Raw genomic sequence first — 21,100 nt, 5'->3', positions numbered from 1 at the left:
TTTTAAGTTCTGTTCAGTGTCACAGGCCTAATAACCACTCATCATTACAATTGAGGAAATTTGAAAGGCTGGGTTTTATGAAGCTTTCCTTAATTAGGGGAGGTCTAGCCAGGACAAATGTACACTCTGGAGGCAGTGAGAAAATTATTAATCCACCATGCATTATTGATGGTCTTTGAAAGGAAAATCAGCTGAGTCATTCAGCTCTGATTAGCCATTATTACCTTTACCCACAACTCAGCCAATGGGACTGGATAACAAAGAGTGGATACACAGTGACATTAAAATGGGGAATTCAGACTCTCCTCCAGTCATTTGGGATGCTATAAAATATATCAGACGACATCAGCCTGTCGGCCAAATATGCTGACATTTAACAGTGGCAATGACTGATATTTATCTGTGGCTTTGCATCAATTTGATTTTAAATGTTCGAATGTGCCATTATGAAGAATTAAAAGACTGAAACAGTGAAAAGCAATATTTTTGGAATGACAATTTCTGGATTTTTCTGGCACAAAAGGGGAAATAACATCCATCCATCTATTTTCTTCCACTTATCCAATGCAGGGTCACAGTGGGGCTGTAGGTTATCGCAGCTGCGACTGAGCGACAGGCGAGGTACAAGTCACCAGTCTATCGCAGGGGAAATGACAACAAAAGCAAAACTAAGGACGTGACTATGGCCATTAGAGATTATCCAGATTGTTATTTTAAACATAGATATCAGCTCAGAATTCCAGAACTGGTTCAACCCCATTGTAGATAGAGCTGTTTGCTCAGAAACAACAGTAAAAAATGACTGCACCATGGTGCTTGCGGGGGAGTTTTGTCCCAGCTCGCTTCGCTGACCCACATTGGGTGGTAAAGTTTCACAGAAAAGAGAAAAAAATCACCACACAGGCTTTCTTTTTTTGTTTGCAGCAGGTTATTTCTCATAAAGATGATTCTTCATACAGGCACCAAAGCCCTGCTGAAATATGTGTTAAGTTAATATATCACGCCTTCAATCCATCTCCGTTGTAATGGATTTTATGAAGTGAAGAAAACCTGCTCAGCACCTACAGCTCCTCGTAGCCCGAGGAAGCGGGCTTTGGCATCACTTACTATCCCTGCGTTATTTATTCCGCATCCTGGTTTTTAATTAGTGTAATTTCCTAGATGAAAGAAGTGATTAAAGTTCCACGGGGCTTGAGAGGAAGAGGAACCACTAAAGTCAAATTTTGATGAAGTAGTGTTGTTCCTACACCTAGCAACCAGCACTACTGCACCACCACCACCGAGCTTAAAGTTTCAGTACATTTCCTCTAGCCCTGAATTGGTTGGTAATTGGTCCGGAACTGAGCCATTCTCCTCTTTCCTCTCTTCCAGGGTTTGATGAATACTTTACTGCACTCACCCTCGAGAACAATCGCAGGAATGTCTGGTTTGCCGAGTTTTGGGAGGAAAACTTCAACTGCAAGCTGCTGAGCGCCTCAAAGAAAGAGGATACCAGCCGAAAATGCACAGGTACGCGCACCAATTATGAGCATCTCTGCAGTACACTAAAAAGGTGATGCGTAGTTTCACTCTCCCACGTCAGCGCCCGGTTGATTCGAACTTGACCTTTTGCTTGCACTTGAAGCTGCAGGTAAACGATTAGGGTTTAGTTTTTTTTTGTTTTTTGTCTGCTGTGTATCCAGAAAGTCTAACACCAGGTGTTTCTATCCAGCGGGTGCAGGACAGGCAGAGTTTATTATTAGAAAAATAATGCACCACGTGTCTTTCTACAGTTGCAGACTGTCTCCTCTTGTGGCTAATGTCCTGTAACTCTTTAATCCCATATTCCCTCAATTCCCCCCTTAACACAGTCACCTTGGCAGCTCAGCACAGTAACTGAGCCAGAGACTCATTTATTTAGCTTGGAAAGTGACAGAAAACTATGTCTTCTGCTTTAGTACTAGTAGTATTAATGAAAGGCTTGTTTCTTACAGTGATTCATGCTCATTTTACCTAAACTTGCCTGCCAACGGCGTGACAGGCATTGCACTGCATCTATTATCCATGTGGATGATGCCTGTGATGTGGGATGCTCTATTAATCTTGCTTGCATACGTGATGATGGTAATAGCAGCGTGACACAAATTACTGTTTCCTGAAGGATTTTGTTCCCTTTATAATCGCCTGTTTGGTGTCTTTTATCATGTGTCAGAGACAATACTCTTCCACTTAGTGAGCCCCACAAAAGCTCTGTAAAATGACTGTAAATGCCTTTTATGTTTTCTTCAGTTCCCCTGAAAATGGCTGTACAAATGCCTATATATTGGCTCTTTTCAAACTGCAAGCTGAGTTGATATTTATGAATATTAAATACTAACAACAGGCTTTTTTTCCCTGCAAAGACTGTCCATTGAGCAGCTTGTACCGAGCTCAGAAAATCAAAAAGGTCATGTGTGGGCAGAAATGTATGTTCTTAGAAATGGGCTAGAATGTCAGCGCAGATCGCTTTTGAACTTCGTTATTTTATTGAAATATTCTGCATTCTTTATATACTTATGCTGTATTGCCAATTATCATCACTCAGGTCTCCTGTGAGCAGCTATAACTGAGGAGGAAATCATCGTTCAGTCTCCTTTTTGATGGTGCAGGTTTTTTTTGTGTTGTTTTTTGTTAAGTAGGAGTGTGAATATTTCGATTATGATGATAATGATGATGATGATTATCATCATTAAAAGGAGATGTAGTATTTTTGTTGTTATAATTTCCATAATTTCACCCTTTGAAATACAATTGAGTTTGCAACAACAACAAAAATCCTGTCGAGCTTGTACGTTACATATTCAGTCGGTGTATCGGCAGCAGGACGAGGCAGAACCTTTACAGCAGCCTGCAGTGAAAGGGCAGTCCACCGGGGGGCCCCTGTAGAAGAGTCTAAAGTTCATGATCTTCATCACCTTTCCGATGGGACAAATGAGGTCAATTATTAGGTGTTTATTACTTTCTAATGCCCTGCAGTAATTAAATGTATTTGCTGTATTTGTCATAAACACTTTCTCATGATCCAGCTTCCACGTGGGAATTAAATGTGTTTTCTTATTTCCTGAGCCACATTGTCGCTTTAGGTGCAATTCCTTCAGAATCAAAACTGAAGTAAGAACAACAAACGGCAAATTGAGGAATGAAAAAAGGAACTGGAGATGACAGGGAGAGCTGCAGGAATGTAATGTCTAATGGTTCATAATGCATTTGGCTCTTAGTCTTCGTCTTCATCTTCCTCCCTCAGGCCAGGAGCGCATCGGGATCGACTCCAAGTATGAGCAGGAAGGCAAAGTGCAGTTTGTGATTGACGCAGTGTACGCCATGGCCCACGCTCTCCACAAGATGCACCGGGACTTATGTCCTGATCATCCTGGCGTTTGTCCGCGGTTGGAGGCAGCAGAGGGAAAAACTCTGCTGAGCTACATACGCAACACCAGCTTCAACGGTGAGTGACACGCTGTAAAAGTTCGGATGTTTACAGGCTGCGCGGGTAAGAAAAACAAACTCAATTATGGTATCACTTAAGTGTTTAGAATTTTGGACTGCATTTAAAGCTTGTACGCCTGAGAATAAACCATGTCAAAATTCAATTATCAGCTACTTATCAACATTGCAGCTGTTGTCTTACTTAACAGCACGAGCGGTTTCTGTCCAGCATCTTTCAAGCTCTCTTTTTGAGCGAGTGGATAATAGAATCAGCTGAAAGAGAAGCTGTGCAAACATTTATTCATTAATGGATTAATCATCTTTGAGCATATTGTGGTTTTAAAAAGCCAGGTTCCTCTCAGTGTGTCTTTTTTTTTTGTTACGGTTTTGTGGATTACTGCTGGGCCATGAGGAAAGACTATATAAAGTTTCTGGTAGATAACAAAGCAAAAGCAGGGTCAGCATTGTTCACTTTACAGGTGCTGGTAGGTTTTGGACAAAAACAAAGAAGCTTCCTCTTTTTTCACTCGATATTCCAACCAACTGTCCAGCTACATTCTCACTTTAAAAGTTGTGACACATGAATTTCAGGCAGTGTTGGGAGAATCAAGTCTAATTAGTTTTGGTTTGAGGGGACCTGTCTGGATAGAGAAGGCAGGAGACAAAACACATGGATTATTGCATATTTATCAGTACTGTTCGCACCAGAGTGCAATTAGATAGTTCACTGACTTTATCCAAGGAAACTCAAGACCATTTAGTATCCTATCTGACTCAGTTGGACATTTGCATTTCCAGCATACAGCCAGTATTGAGAAAGCAGTGCATGTGTTAAAGTGGTTATAAAGACAAAAAATAATGTCGGTATTTTATTAGAACTTGTAGCAATAAGAAGACTAATCATATTTAAAATATGAGTGTCAGACTGTTCCTTTAATTAACACTTAATTCCTGAGTATTTTAGTTGCTTTGTGTGCACATCATGTGAGTTAGAAAGAAAAAAACCAACTTAATGGCCATAAAAGCCATTTCAGGCTACCTCCTCTGTTTTTATGTGTCAGATATGTAACATTTTGCATTGATATGATACTTGATGGGCCTACCTGTGCTTGAATAACTACATTATTCATCCCTGTGCAGAAATCAGAGGATCCTTAACAATTAATGCCGAACGGCTTTTAATGACAGCTGTTCTAAAATGCAGAGAGCAAAGGAAGAAGAGAGACTGGGAGACGAGTTTAAAACATAGAAACCTTTGTCATTACAAATCTGCTGGCATGCATGTCAGCCTGTGATCATTAAAGGCTCTTTTGAAGTACACGGTGTCTTCACAAAATGTTCTAGATAAGATTCGGCTAGCTTTTAGATCCTAGTGATTCAAGCACGGCTATAATCTTCTCTCAAAACTTTAGAAGTGGACCCAGATAAAAATGACACTTTCCTTAAGTAGTATGACAAAATCCTGCAGTGTAGTATATGTAGGAATAGTGTACCTCTGGCTACGTTACTCAGAAGGCACATTGTACTAAGGATTTACCTGAGATTGCAGTATTTCCTTTTCTTTTGGAAGGGCATATCCTCTCCTGTGGATTGTAGGTTCAATTCCACAGGCCATCTAGCTTGTGAGGGGGTTCTCTCAGGGTACTCAGACTTCCTCCCACAGCCCAGAGGCATGGTAGCTTATTTAGTGAATCGAAATTGGCCGGGTGTTAATATGAGCTGGTAACCTGTTTAGGGTGTACCCCACCCTTCACCTCACGACAGGCCCCAGCACCCCAACGACCCTAAACCGATAAGCATACGAAAATGGATAGAGAGATGTATGGATGGATGGAGACCCAGTCTTTTAAACATGTATCTTATAACTGAAAATTAACAGGAACATTCGATTCATTTATTTAAAAGCATGACTCAAACAGTAATATGCGCATATTATTTTACTGCAACATTAAAGTAGATGAAAGTTTCACAAGTCTTTTTTCTTTCAGATGAATGCATTCATTACTCTAAAACAGAGATCAACCCTCTGATTTTCCTTGAACCTGCAGCGCATATTTACTGCTGTTATTAATTCACGTGCAGCTCCAGGAATTTGAACAATTAAATTTCTAGCGTGGTAATCAGACTAAATTTCCATTTCATTTCATTATTCGCTCAGAGATCCTGTTGTTCGTGTTAGTTCTATTCAAATAAGGTTGTTCAGTCACATCCCATCCCCCAATGTCATTTTCAGTCAAAACAGAAGGCGTGTGTTAGGGAAGAGTTAACAGTTTTCACAACAATCCCATAATTATGCAGTGTTTTGTTATTTAAGTAGTAATACACCGAGCAACACAGTTCTTTCTTTTTTTTCTTTCCCACAGAGCTCTGATTTTCTTTGCTTTTTTATCCAGTGCATTTCAGTTCAATTCAGGTTTATTTATGTAGCCCCAAATCACATCAGCTGTCACGTCAGGGTGTGAGTTAAAGACTCTATCTTGTAGAAAACCATATCAATTAAGAAATATAAGAAAGCACTTATAGGTATATTGGGGATATTGGGAAGGAAAAACTACCTTTTAACAGGAAGAAGCCTCTGGCAGAACCAGGGTCAGGGAGGGGCAGCCATCTGCTGTGGCCAGTTGAGGGGGGAGGGAAAGACAAGAGGAAAGAAAAAGAGAGCATAGAGAGAGAGGACAAAACACTAACTAAGGTAGAGCGAAGACAAACATTTAATGACACACTGCAATCATCCAGGCAACAACAGACCAAACTAAATTGCTTTAAAAATTTGTTATTGCAAATACGCATTCATCAAAACTTTGAGAACCAGGTTTAATGAATGAGTGCCAATTTTGGGAGGCAGCATTTGACTGAGGGCTGCACAGGAAAAAGGGAATCGTCAAACAGTTTTTGTTAGCATTTGAAATGCGTCTATTCAGAGGATGGGTTTTTATTTTCTGCTTCTTTATAGTTTTTTAACCATCAGTGAAATGGCTGTTGCAGTTTTCAATACCGGTTGTATTTGACAGTGTTAGGACGATTGAGTGTGCTATAGCTGCTGTATCAGAAGAAATTAGTCCTGTCCTGCATTGCTGTATAAATGTATGACATAAACAGTGGGTGAATAAAGTAGTATGGTCACCAAAAGGACCAACTTTGACCTGTAGGCGTCACGTAAAGAATCTTTTCTGTAAATAATTTTTTGCAAAATGATGAAATGCAAAAATTCAACTCGTAGGATATCACCAAGCTCACTGTTGTCACTGAAAACATGCGATTTTTACAAACTTTTAATGTTTCTAAGAAAATATCTATCTATTACATATATTTCAGGTACTAAAGGACTAGTATTAATTGCAGATGGATGGATGTTTGGTGCTATAGTGAGTATTTACAGCAGCAGGCTGGTGTATATAAGATCAAGGCTCATCATAATGAAGCAATATATTCAGTGCATTAAAAATAGACTTTGGTAAACACTGAGGAACTGAAAAAAATGCAAGGCTCTGGCTGCAGAAGTTGATTTCAGTATGAAAGCTGTGATTTCAGATAATACTTTTTATTAAATCAGTGCTTTATTTTCTTCATATTTCTTGACATTGAAAATTAAATTATATCAGTAGAAATATTAAGGGTAATATGTGATATTATGCACTAAAATTATCCCGATGCATTAAAAGTATGTATATGTGAAACTTGGTTGACACTAAGCATTGCAGTGATGAAATTTAACAAGGTTAATTACACCATATAAATACTTCTATACTAAAAAAGTGTGAAAGCAAACTTGTGTTATTGAGCTAAAGGCTAAAGAGCCGCCTGCCTTTCTTTAACACTGTCGCTATGGCAGCAGTGCAGAGTTCCAGCAGGCAGGAAGCCCTCTGAGTTTAAGGTGGAACTAAAGCAGCAGACTATATGCAAACGACAGAGCAATATAAATATTTCAAGAAGGCCTTAACCAAGTGCAGATTCATGCACTGGATTGACAAGCTGTTGCCCAACCTCGATAACCATCTGGATTCATGCTGCTGACTTTTCTGTCATTTGGCCTTAGAAAACATTTCATTTTGGTAATGACAAATAAAGAAGTTCATGTGAACCAAAAATAAGATTTTCCATTTTCAGTCTCCACAGCCTCTTCCTGCCTTGTTGTATCTCACACCTTTTTATAACTGCTTGTTCTGTTGGTGCTCTGTCAGGCGTATCTCGCTGCCCCTTATTGCATTTAGACTGGAACCATGCACATTATCCTGTGTGTGTGTGCCGCTGCTAACGCGTGTTTGAGAGCCAAGGAGTGTAAACCTCCTTTGTTGATCTCCCCACCGTGCTGGAGTCACAGAGCTGAAGAATGAGAGGCAGAAGGAAAAAAAAAAAGAGGAGAGAATAATGATGCGAGAGAAACACAGCAGTGGATCCCTAGTCCACCCACACTGCTCTGCACCGCACAGCAGCAGTACACTTTTGTCATGTCTTAGTTCAGAGCCACATGCAAATGCATAAATCTTTCATCATAGACAGCATTCTCGCTTAGGATTCTACACAAAGCATTTTGTTCCCTTGAAAATATCAGGCAATAGAATATAAAAATTAATTTCTAATGTCCTTTTATCTGGGCACACAGAAACGCCACTTAATTATTTGCTCTGAAGCCGAAACTGAGCGCCAAGTGCCCAATCATGCGTGTGACTTTACTGAATGACTGTGTGTTTGCGCACGCTATATATTTTTGCTGGGGCGTGCAATAAGAATGTTAACCCTGTGACAGCTTTTGCTCACTGGTGTCAATACCTTGTCAACATCTTTATACACTGTGTCAACAAGTCTACTCACTGTTTGGTGGAAGCCGAAGTGACAGGACGGTGACTGCCGCCCACCCGGTTTGGGTTTGGTTTTCATATCGACAGAGTTTTCAGTACGCCTTTGACAATACACTTGAATTAATTCTGAACACCCGTCCCACTTCATTTTCTGTGCTGACACACAGATGCCTATGAATTAGTGTTCTACTTTTAAATTGAAACATCAGTGGGTCAAATGGCTCCACTGCTGCTATTTCTGTAGTGGTAATGTGGAATATATGGTGCTGTCACTTTGCATAACCGCAAAATGGGAGAGATTCGTGTCTCTGCATCGACACTGTAAGGGCCACAAACTTTCATTTGTAATACACAATCGTGTCACAAAGTCAAAAAGAAAATTTGGGTGCTTGTTCACAGTATTTTATTTAAAAAGCTGGTTATTTTGTTCTCTGAAATTGGATTTTCTCTCGCCTCGTCTGCCTTTCTTGTTTAACAAGAGACTTTTAGCCTGAAACTTTTGTAGAGTGTTCAATGACAAATGTCCTTGGAAAAAAAAAATAAACTGGAGGGAGATGAAATTCCCTTCTGGCTGAAAACTAAGGAGAAGGTGCGGTGGCCTTCCATCCAAAAGCCACAAGCTCTGTTCTAGTTACAAAAAACAACATGTTCCCAAAGTGTTGTGGACATATGCTCGTGGTCCATTCTCTTCACTTATTATAGCCAGAGCTATTAAAGTACTTAATTCCCATGCCAAGTGTCATCAGGCTCCCCCTGTCCCATTTCAAAAATGGTATCGCCATCCGTGCATGTGAACCACTGTATGCTTTGCCAAGGTGAACAGACTTGTGAAATACAGCAGTTTTTTTTCATTCCCTCCTGCATTGTGAGGTGGTAGAAATGACCTCATCAACAATGCAGACCTCATGTATGAAATAAAGTACAACCTTTATTCTGCTAATGTCATTCAGCGCTCCCTGCTGTAAAGGAGAACTCACGTTGACTGGCATTTGCATTAAAATGTGCACACATTAACACGTGTACCAGTGTTAAAATAACTGACAGGCTCGAGAGCCTGCAGAAGTTCAAATAAGGAAAACCTTAGATATTTAAATGTTTCAGATGTCCACAGTCATCTGGAAGCTAATTAGTGAAATCTTCAGGGCACCGCTTAAGCCTGGATGCTGCACACTGAGAGCGGATGGGGACTGGAAGATGCTTTGGCTGACCTGTTTGTCCTCCTTACGTCCCCAGTTGTTGACCAGAGTGTGACTGAAATGCAGCACTACTTTTAATCTGTGGAGGTGTGCGCTGTTTTTAAGGAGCAGCAGCCAGTTCTTGATATTAGAGTTGAGAGTCCACATGACTAACCATGTTTTAAATGTGAGAATATATTCTGCCAGTGGGCATTGTGCAGGCGTGATGATGAATAGGAAGCAGGTAAGAAAGTGTTATAGTGGTCAGTAGGGAGCTTAGTAGCTTTCTAGACTTTTTTTGTCTGTTATTATCACAAAGGTTCAAGATATGCGTCTTTGTTTTTGGAGGTTTATATTTGGAGAAAGGCACACAGACTCCTTTGCTTTGTCCTTGTAGGCCACCAAGGAGTCGGGAGAAACGAGGTAAAGGGTTTTTTGTTTTTTGTTTTTCCACACCAACGTCTAACACTTTTTCTTTCTTTTTTTTTTTGCATCTTCTCTCTTGCTCTGCTCTGCACAGGCAGTGCCGGCACCTCTGTTGTGTTTAACAAGAATGGCGATGCTCCAGGACGCTATGACCTGTTCCAGTTCCAGATGACCAACTCCTCTACCCCAGAGTATAAAGTGGTAGGGCAGTGGGTGGAGAACCTCCAGCTCAGGGTATGATGATTTACAGCCGCTGATGAAACAGACAAGAGGCATGCGTTTGCAAATGTTGGCATGCGTGATGATAAGGGATATGTGTGTGCCGATTCTACAGCACGAGGACTTTGTGTTTTCCAAAATTGAAATCTCTCAAGGTGTGCATTTTTTTACATCTCAACTATGGAAACAAATCAGGTGCAGACATTTTTACTTCCACTCTGATTGATGTGTTTCAGGTGGAGAAAATGAGCGTTTGCAATTTAACATGCAAAATAAAGTGTTTGCTTTACCCAGCAGACAATATTTCATAATTTTCAGGTCTTATATTTTCCTCCAGCAACAAATAGAGAAACGCACACACATTTCAACTGATGTGTTGCTCTCCAATGTAAGCCAAATGTTAAACATATTCCAAAGTCCTACACAAAGTTACTTTAGACTTAATAAAAAAATGTTTATAACCATAATTGAAACTTGGTTCTGTTAAAAGTTATCAAATATCCTGAAAGCTGCTTTTTTAATAGGAAAGAAAAAATATGCAGGGAAACCAGACTATTTTAAATCTAGTGCATGAAAAGGGATAAAAGGATTTTAGTTGGTCACATTTAGTATGTTATTAAAAAGATCTGATATGTTTCCACCAGTGAAAGAATGTTTGGGCAAGACTAATACATCAGAAGCAACACGATTTGGGAGTTCAATATTAAAAAAGAAAGAAGGAAATAAAAAGAAAACCAGCTAGCTGAGCTCTCACTGATGTTGCATATCATTATTCTTTCACTGCATCTTCTGGAGGACTGAGGGTGTACAGTGGAAGCTAACTTATGTCAGTCCGTATACTCTGTGTTGTGGCAGCAGAGAGCTACCAAAGATGTCGCTGGAAGGTGACACCTGAAATACACACCTTCCGTGTTCCCACTGCAGCTCGCTAGCTTTCCTGCACTACACGATGAAAGTCTATGATCACATTTTATCAGATGAAATGAAAGTACAAGTTAAACCGTATGACGGCTCTGGGTGCGTTACAGGGAAAGGGAAGGATATTAATCTAAAAATATGTGGATGTGTGAGTTGTTTGACATTTTTGGCACATCCAAATGAAAGCTGAACCCATGGAATAGCAACATGGATTTTGCATTTGGAACTTAAATTCACCTACTGTCTAATATAGGGTTTAGGTGCAAAGCTGGAGGCTGCAGCTGCTTTTTTAAGTGCAGGGAGTTGGTTTCATGCCACTGTAATAGATCTCACTGTCACAACACGAGAAATGGGCTCAGGTGATTCATGTGGGCAATAAAGAAACTGATGAGTTCTTATTTTTTCAAGGCAAACATGGCTCGACATTTACCATATGATAGGATGAAACCTGAGCTGAAATTTCTTTGTAACTCAGATTAGGAAAAAAAAGAAAAGAAAAAAAAAGCATGACATTTACATACCGATGAGTCAACATTTGCATAATGGTTCTCAGGGATGACAAGAATTAAACTAAACCAAATGCATTTGATAGAACAGGTGGAACAACGTCTGCTGCTGGAGATTTCTTCTTCGTTCTGTTTTAGTGTGATTACAAACCAAATGCTGTTACAACACAATTATATCCTAATGCAGAAAAAAAAAAGAAAAGAAGGTGTTACTGCGTTCTGTAAGCGCCGTCTAATTTAAAGGTTTCGTTGGAATGAGCACCCTGATACACTCTGCGATGATCAATAAAGAAATTCAATGCGATGCTGTTCCAGCTCGCAGAAACTCAAATTAACTGTAAAATTAACAAATAAAACAAAACCCAAATAGCAGCCTCCATAGCAAGTCCAAGGTGTCAAAAATCTTGTTTCTGGTCTCCATGGCAACAGAGCTGTTGGTCTCATTACTGTTTCCACACTGTGTGTAATCGGGAGGTTTTCCAGAGAGCACCATTCATTGTCCAAATAACAAGTGGCACCTTCATGCCCTCAGATAAATGGCAGATGATAATCTACCCAGACAGCACAGAAACAACACATTCGTCATACAGGTGCACACATCGCAAACACACTGCAGCTGTGTGAGAGTGCGCGTTTGTGTGCGAGTGGGGTGCATATCTGCATGTGCAACTAATGGCAGTTGCCACATGTGGAGGAGGTGATGCTATCACCTGAGGTGATGCCAGACTCATGTCATATGTGATGGTATTTGCACCTGGTGCAATTTTTTAAAACCAATCCATGTTAATCTTAAAGAGTCTGACTGTAAAGCCATAAGTGTTTGAAGTTTGTAACAAGTGTTTTTTGTTTTGTTGATATGTTAAAGCCCATTTGAGTCTACAGAAAGACTGCAACAAATAGTGTATTTTCAAAAATGTCAAAATATTTCCTTAGAAATGTTTGAGCTGCAGGAAGCAAGGACAAAAAAAAAAGATTTCACTAACTGTCTCATTATATCTTGTTTCTCTAAACCTTACAAAAAAAGAAAAGTAATGGTACATTTGATAAATTGATGTTTGCGGATGATGAAGGATTTCTTGTGTTTTCCTTAAGTCTGGCAGTCACATAAGTATTAGATGTGATGTCTCTGGTTTAAGTTAAGATAACAGGCTGCAGGCTCGATCTTCATATTTATTGAGCAGGTGAGCCAAAAATAAATAAGTAAATAAGAAAAAAACAGATAATCTTTTCCTAAATGTTGCTGGTCTTTGATGCTGCCTTGTAGAGATTTTCTGTAAAAACAAACATTCAGTCCGACGGACTAAAACGCACTGTGCGTATCACTGAAGTCTAATAAATGGCACGTCAGTGATAATCACCCTCATTGTAATGCAGATATTATTATCTTATTAAGTCAAGCATGAAACACATTCTTGTTGATCAAATGGTTTAAAAAAACAAACCACAAAAAAAGGAAAATACGTTGAGAGATTTAATTTGACAGCAAAGTGTCGCGAAATTATGGGAAATGACAACGGCAGCATTTAACTATGACTGTCTCGATAGCGCTCACAAGTTGAACATTTAACCAAACATAGTACTAACTTCTTCTACAGTGAAGAAAACCATTTTAACACCATCAATACCACAACACCAGCAAAGTCAATGCCTAAAAAAAAGTAAAGCTAGTAAATCTTTCATTGTTAGCTCGCGCTGCACTGGCATCAGTACTCACGAGCTTTCTCGGTAAAAGCTGTTGGATGGCCAAGCTGACAGCCATTGAGTGTGAGATGTGTGCAGTTCTACACACTCAAATTTTGACAGTTATGATTGCACGAGCCAGGAAAATGTGATGCACTGCATTTAGCCTTACTTCTCAGTGCGAAAGCACTTAAGCAGTCAAAATTGTGACTCTGGAAGTAATCGCATGATTTCTGGCACAGTTATGGCCAACCCTGAAGCCCCGTAATGGGCCAGGAGAAAAAAGTCTGTAATGTATGTGCATCTCCCTTAAACAACCAATTGTCTTCTTTGCCATCATCTGCACCGGATAAGCGAAACAGTGGGAACACGTCGGCTAAACTACACATGCATATTGGTGTGCGTCTTTATGAGTACACTTGAGACAAACAAAATGAGGACACGCAACAACAAGGAAGTCAGAAACTCGACAGGGAGTCTTTAAGTCATGAATACACTTAACATCAAAGCACGCTACAAAAAATAATCACTAAATTCAATCCCTCTTCATTTTCATGTGATTGTTATGTTGCGCTATACACCTCGACACATTGATGTATTTCAGGCTTAAAACTTGCGCCCCAGAATACGAATGCCTTTTGTTTTTGTTGGACTCGGTTTAGTTCTGTGATACTGCTGATGACTGCCGCGAAAGCGTGTTGGTGTATCTTTTATCTTCTGCTTCTTTTAAAGTCACGGATCAGTATACTTTCATAATAAATAAAAAGATCAGCTCAGAGTACTTTGAAAGTTTTTCTTTTTTTAACTCCCTAGCAAAATATGTAAGAGTCTTAAAATTCTATTTCTTCTTGGATTTTTTTTTTTTAAAGGGCTGGCTTGTACATCGAAGCTATAGTTTGAGCTTAAATCATGAAACACCTTTGGGCCTCTTTGGTTTAGACCTTCAGATAGTGTGTCTGTATACTGCACTTTTCAATCATAACTAGAAATGGCTGTGCAAAGTCTAACCGAAGCATTTTGCAATCCCAAATCCCATTCTCCTTCCTTCTCATCACGTATTTCATACCTCACTGGCTCCTGTATTAAAACATAATGTCTTTTGCATTTCACATCACTTTATTTTTATTTCACTGAACAAAGGTAGGCTCTGTTGCCATGGTGATTTCAATTACTTTCAAGTATTAGAAAAGGCAATCCCTCCAAGAAATTGGCAGGAAAGATGTTGTGCTGTATTAGGTTCATCATTTTTTTTTCTACACATTTTTCCCTCCCTACCGTTTAGACTGCATTGAACTTTGTTTTTGCAATGCAACTTCATAAGCTTGAGAATATAGCAACAAGTGAGAAGTTAATATGATGCGATAAGACACCTTATTAACTGTTTCAATACATCAAGGGGGCTTTTAGTTCAGGGGATTACTTGAGCAAAAGCTTTCAAACACTTTGGCCGTGTTTATTATGAGTATCCACCCTTGTAGCAGTGTATATGTATGGCAGAAAATAAGGAAAATCATAATTTAATGTTATGTTGCCTCAAAATACAGCTGCTTACCAATACCCACATGGTATCACTTGCTTATCTCACTGTTGCTAACCCGTTATCCTGTGGTGTCTCACATTTTTCCCAGCTGGAGGAGCTTCAGTGGCCAGATGGGGAGCAGGAGGTGCCTATCTCTGTGTGCAGTCTGCCCTGCAAAACTGGAGAGAGGAAGAAGAAAGTAAAGGGCATGCCGTGCTGTTGGCACTGTGAGCTCTGCGATGGCTACCAGTACCAGTACGATGAAACTTCCTGCAGACTGTGTGCCTATGACATGAGGCCGGACTCCAACAGAACAAGCTGCCAACCTATCCCCATTGTCAAGCTGGAGTGGCATTCCCCTTGGGCTATTATCCCCGTCTTCCTGGCCATGCTTGGCATCATCGCCACCATCTTTGTCATGGCAACTTTCATCCGCTACAATGACACGCCTATCGTGCGGGCATCGGGCAGAGAACTGAGCTACGTCTTGCTAACTGGCATCTTCCTGTGTTACATCATCACGTTCCTCATGATCGCCAAGCCTGACGTAGCCGTGTGTGCCTTCAGGAGGATCTTTCTGGGCCTGGGCATGTGCATCAGCTACGCCGCACTGCTTACTAAGACCAACCGTATTTATCGGATCTTCGAGCAGGGGAAGCAGACAGTGACAGCTCCTCGCTTCATCAGCCCCACCTCCCAGATTGCTATCACTTCCAGTCTAATCTGCGTGCAGCTGCTGGGGGTGCTGGTGTGGTTTGCTGTTGACCCTCCAAACACTATCATCGACTACGATGAACAGAAAACCATAAACCCCAGGCTGGCCCGCGGAGTGCTCAAGTGTGACATCACAGACCTACAGATAATCTGCTCCCTGGGTTACAGCATCCTGCTGATGGTGACCTGCACTATCTACGCTATCAAGACGAGGGATGTACCAGAAGACTTCAATGAAGCCAAACCCATTGGTTTTACTATGTACACAACTTGCATCGTCTGGCTGGCCTTCATCCCGATTTTCTTTGGCACAGCACAGTCAGCGGAGAAGGTGAGTCATTTCTCTCTCTCTCTCTTTGTCACCAGACTTCTCTTTTGTCTGTCTCTTTCTCCCTCCTCACACATTTCACTTTCATTTCTTTGGCCCCGCTATCCCCAGTAGTGGAGTTAGGTTAATTGGTGAATCTGAATTGCCCATAGATGTGAATGCGAGTGAAAATGGTTATCTGTCTCTCTGTGTTAGCCCTGGCGACCTGTCCAGGATGTACCTTGCCTGTCGCCGTATGATAGCTGGGATAGGCTCCAGCCCCCTGCGTCCCTGATAATGATAAGCAGAAGAGGATGGATGGGTGGTTGGATTTCTTTGGCCCCGTTTTTATCTTGTTCAAACATATTCATGTATGTGCATATTCGTGCAAACACACAAATACATTTAGTGACTACGTGATTTATGGATTTCTTTTCTTTTTGAGTTCATATTTACATAGCTCAGACATTCAGGGAATAGACATGTAAAGACAAAGGAAGGGCTGATGGTAAGCACCAGAATCCTTGAATGCCTGAGAGGGATACACAAGGGGATGCTGGCAGCTCCAGATGCTATTTTGGCTCTCATGCCTGGGGCCCAACATATACTATTACGCTTTATTCTGGAGAGGGAGACAAGCAGTTTGGGCAGGTGGAAAGGTGGAAGACGAGAACGATGAGGACCAAGAGGAGAAGGAATGCAGAGAGAAATGAGGGGGTAAATAGAAATTTGATTCAACACATTCCATCTCTTGACAGCTGCACTCTACTCAACAAAGCAGTTGACATTGTGTGCTACTGGAGTTGATTGAGAATATGACACTCCGACCTTCTCTGCTAGTCATTGCTTATCTGGCCAGCGCTGCGCAGAATACAAATACGTTCATCCGCTGGACGCGCGTGCTTCTCAGCAGGCCCGTGAGTACGAGACGAAGCCAAGGAGAAGTTTTCCACTGACAGAATATCGATGCTGACAGGAAAGTGTTGCTCCTAACCTTTTGAGAGGCACGCCGTTCAATATCCTTCCTGCTAAGCTACCACATGAGATGGATCAGAAGCTGATTTTCCTCATCTCAATTTGCTGCTGATTTCATAGATGAATTACACCCTCAGCAGCGATTAGGAGTTCATTATGTTACTTGCGGCGACTAGCGAAGCAGTAATGTGTTTATCTTTCCCCCTTATGCAGTTAACTCTTTCCTCGCACTGGATCATTGCCTCGCACACACCTCCGGTTCACACTGCAGCAGCTTGGCGTAATGGCCTTTGAGGGTGCATTTCTGCTTACTCCCCAGCCACTGCTAGTGAGAAGTGCCCGAGCATGTCTTGATAAAATCCCTTGCAAAAGCTGCAGTGAAGTCAAGTTGAAGGGATGCTAACTTTTCTGTCTTTTCAGCCGACTTATGCTTAAGTTTTCAGCCCGCTTTCCTCACATCTGTTACTGCTTAAACTGTACTTACTGGCTCAAAGGATGCCTATATGATTACCTCCCTGTAAGTAATGTCAAAATACAGAAATAGTGTAATTAGGGGATTGGATTAGATCGGTGCCATGTGTGTAATTGCTTGTGTTTAGATATGCGTGGAAATATACAATTGGCGGCTAAATGAGTCTCAGCGTGACGCATTTGAGCGCATCCTCACTTTCTAATACCTTGCCCTGTTGTCTTTTCATGTGCAGATGTGGCCACGCAACCAGTCATATATGACTAATCTCTCTTTCAAATATCAAATGCTTTCTAATAATACCAGGCTGACATGACACCAGCTGATAGTGCCTTTGACTCTTTGACCTAATGTTGTTTTGCAGCAGGAGTGGAATTTCTTAAAGCCCACACCATTTAGATACCCTCATTTCCCACACCTGTGACACCCCCTCCCCGTGTTTGCCCATTCAGGCATCGTAGAGAAAAACCACGCAAAAACACTAAAGATCACTGAGCATCTACTGTGCACCTGCATGTGCTCAGACGGATACTCACCACTCTCAAGTTAATTACTATGAAAGTCACCTGCATCCAGATCAAATCAGCATGAAACCTCTCCAGTTTATTATTTCAAAAAAAGTGTATTGCAAATAAGGTTTTAAATATGTAAACGATGCATTATCTATTTACATATCTGTTAATCTGCGGATATTACCATTACAGCTACATGAATATTGGATAAATCCCACTTATTCTTGTGACATTTTGTTGACATATTAGAGTCAAAGGTTTTTACTGAGGGAAAATTAAGTTCACTTTTTATCACGGCATAAATTAGAAAATACTTTCACAGCCAGACTGATTTTTTTTTATCTACACGCAGATCGTATTGGGTTGGACTTCCTTTTGCCTTAAGAACTGCCATAATTCTTTGTGACATAAATTCAATAAGGTGCTGGAATCATTCCCCAGAGAATTTGGTCCATATTGACATGATAGTGTCAGCTGCACATCCATGATGTGTTTCCTCTTCCAAGGTGCTCTATTGGATTGAGATCTGGTAACACTGGAGGTTATTTGAGCACAGTTAACTCGTTGTCATGTTCAGTAAACTTGTTTGAGGTTATTTGAGCTTTGGGACATGGGTCAGATGGGCACACTGTGGTCATAAAAACTTGGACGGGGTCAGCAACAATACTCAGGTAGGCTGTGGTGTTTAAACAATGCCCAGTCGGGACTAAGAACCCCAAAGTGTGCCAAGAAAACCTATCCAAACACAACTAGCAACCTGAAATGTTGATGGAAGGCAGGAAGCATCCATGCTTTCATGTTAAAGCAACATTTTTCCAATCTTCTCTTGTCCAGTTTTGGTGAGCTTGTGAAAATTGTAGCCTCCCTTTACCTGTATTTAACTGACAGGAGCAGCACTCATGTGGTCGTCTGCTGCTGTAGCCCATCTGCTTCAAGGTTTGATATGTTGAGCATTCAGAGATGCCCTTCTGCATACTCTGGTTGCAATGAATGGTTATTTGAGTTATAGTTCTCTTCCTATCCATTTAAAGCAGTCCGACTGGTCTCCTCTGAGCTCTGGCACCAACAAAGCATTTTCTCCCTGAGAACTAACGCTCACTGGATATTTTCTCTTTTTCAGACCATTCCCTGTACACCCTAGAGATGGTTGTGTGGGAAAATCACAGTAAATCAGCAGTTTCTGAAATACTCAGACCAGCCTCCCTGGGAACAACAACCTTCCCACATTCAAAGTCACTTAAATCGATTTCTTCCCCCATTCTGGTGTTCTTCAGCAGGTTGTCTTTACCGTGTCTAAATGTCTAAATGCATTTGGTTGTTGTTGTTGGGTTCACTAATTAGATGTTTGCATCATCAAGCTGTTGAACACGTCTAACTAATATAGTGGCTGGTGATTTTATATGTTGTGAAAAGCTATACATTTTTATTTGAAACTGTTATACAGGTATAAACAGTTCAGGTAATAGATATGATCGGACTGATTCTTAAATGGCGCTTTTCTACTCTGCCGCAGCGCCCAAAGCACTTTATACAATATGCCTCATTCACCCATTCACACAAGCTCTATTTTATATGCTTAAGTGCCTCTATCTACCATTCAAACGCATTCATACTCCAGTGAATGCATCGGAGAGCAACTTATGATCTTGGGGTTATGATCTTGCCCAAGGATATTTGGCATACAGACTGGAGGAGCCAAGGATCGAACCACAAACCTTCAAATAAGTAGATGACCTGCTTTACTTCCTGAGCTACAGACAGCAAAAAAAGAAAAAAAAACACTTTTTGCCTGAAGTGCCTCACCATAAATGTTTGCTCTGAGCAAAGGACTGATAAATAGATTTAATGTATTCTGCCAATAAACACGAGGGCTGGTGTTTAAACATAGAACATTTCTTGCAGTTCAGAAGAGTAGGACGATGATATAATGAAACATTTATCCCGAGGCACTGAAACACTCTAATAAAACACCTACAAGACTCAGTCACGCTTAAAAGTGAACTCCATGTACTGGAAGCTTATATGCCTCAGTACATGTGTGGAAACCTCTTAGGCTCTTGTAAGATGTCCCCTGTAATACATAAACTTCATGGGGACGGTTCGTCCTGACAAGCATCATTAACAATGACTAACTATGCTGCGGAAAACTTTTTCACTTCAGCTTTCAGCAGGTAAAATTGCATCTTCTAAAACTCCTGTCTCTCTGCAAACAGCAGCGTTTGACAGGAGTTGGATGTGACACTTAGTGCGGAGATGTGGAGTCTTTTGAAAATAATGTGTGAAATTCCCCTGCCTATCACTTGTTTTATGCATGAAACCTTGAGTAGATTGCACCAGAGGCGGACTGCAGGCGAAAAGCTAAATGTGGTCAAGTATAATGGAAAGAAAGAAAGGTTGTAGTTGTGATTTTAACTTTAGTCCATTATTTTTTATCAGGGAGAAGGGAGTGTGACATCAGTTTCACACTCTGTGCGCAGTTAAGATGTGGAGTATTGCCATTACATATTGAAATGGGAAGACACAGAGGTGTGACCGAAGATGAAAGAATCTGCGAACATTACGAGCTAAATGAGACGGAGAGCGGAATTCACTTCATTTGATCTTGTCCTTCATATCATGATTTATGACAACCGTTGTATAAAAAATGTTAATCTTTCAGTTTTAGATGTGAGGCGGAATGAGAATGGAGCTTTAATTAAACGCTTTCTTCATAATGTTTTTGCATTTTCTTAATGCATTTCTAAAGCATGAGAACGCAGGGCAAAAGTGGCATATGGCTATATCAGAGAGTGCGTTATATGGGTTACAGACTGCTAGATATGAACTTGGTCACATTTAAAACATTTGGCACTAATGGATGCAGAAGTAGTGTTTGATTTGTCTGGATTTATTTATGACTTGGGTTTTAATGGGCTGTGCTCATGTGTTTTTATGTTTCCATAGTGAAATATCTCCTTGGGCGTTATATTCGAGGAGCCTTATGCGTATGTTTGTTTGAGCACTTACATCTAAGTCTGGTTGATCCGGATGTTAGGTGACATTTGGCTTATTGTGTCTGATAATCCCATGAAAGATGGGTCATATAAATGTCCAAACACAGAAATTAAAAATTCATATATTTATTCATTCATGCAACACCGGGAGCTGCAAAGCAGAAGCTGCTCGTAGTTTTCCTGACTGTTGTGATACAAAGAAAAAATCACAAATGGAGAAAATAATGTAGGTTTTATGTATATTACCTTTTACACTTTTAAGGCTGGGCTACTGATTGATTGAAATCTTTGCAAGACTTTGCTTGAAAAAACATGCATGCAAATTCCAATTGAATATTATCTAGAAGAACAGTCTGCCACTACTGCCTTGACATCATCTATATTGTAGGTGGGGAATAATTTATTTTGGTAATGTCAACCAGTCTCAGAGAAGTATCCAAACAA

The 21,100-nt window shown here is 40.6% G+C and overlaps 1 protein-coding gene across 1 annotated transcript in view; it reads left to right on the top strand.

The window, feature by feature from the left end:
- Positions 1-21,100, top strand: part of LOC146684822 (metabotropic glutamate receptor 7-like) — a 72,964-nt gene that overhangs the window by 39,442 nt on the left and 12,422 nt on the right. Inside the window, exons 6-9 of the mRNA XM_085442781.1 lie at positions 1,372-1,509; positions 3,263-3,463; positions 9,939-10,078; positions 14,796-15,731. Of these exons, the coding sequence (XP_085298907.1) occupies positions 1,372-1,509; positions 3,263-3,463; positions 9,939-10,078; positions 14,796-15,731 (1,415 nt within the window). The remainder of the gene's footprint in view (positions 1-1,371; positions 1,510-3,262; positions 3,464-9,938; positions 10,079-14,795; positions 15,732-21,100) is intronic.

Source organism: Copadichromis virginalis, linkage group LG20 (assembly GCF_057382275.1).
Source record: "Copadichromis virginalis isolate Kocher_CV1m ecotype Utaka linkage group LG20, C_Virginalis_male_GT1.1, whole genome shotgun sequence".
NCBI lineage: Eukaryota > Metazoa > Chordata > Actinopteri > Cichliformes > Cichlidae > Copadichromis > Copadichromis virginalis.
Note: the sequence above shows the minus strand (reverse complement) of the source record. Positions and strands in the feature narration are given on the sequence as shown.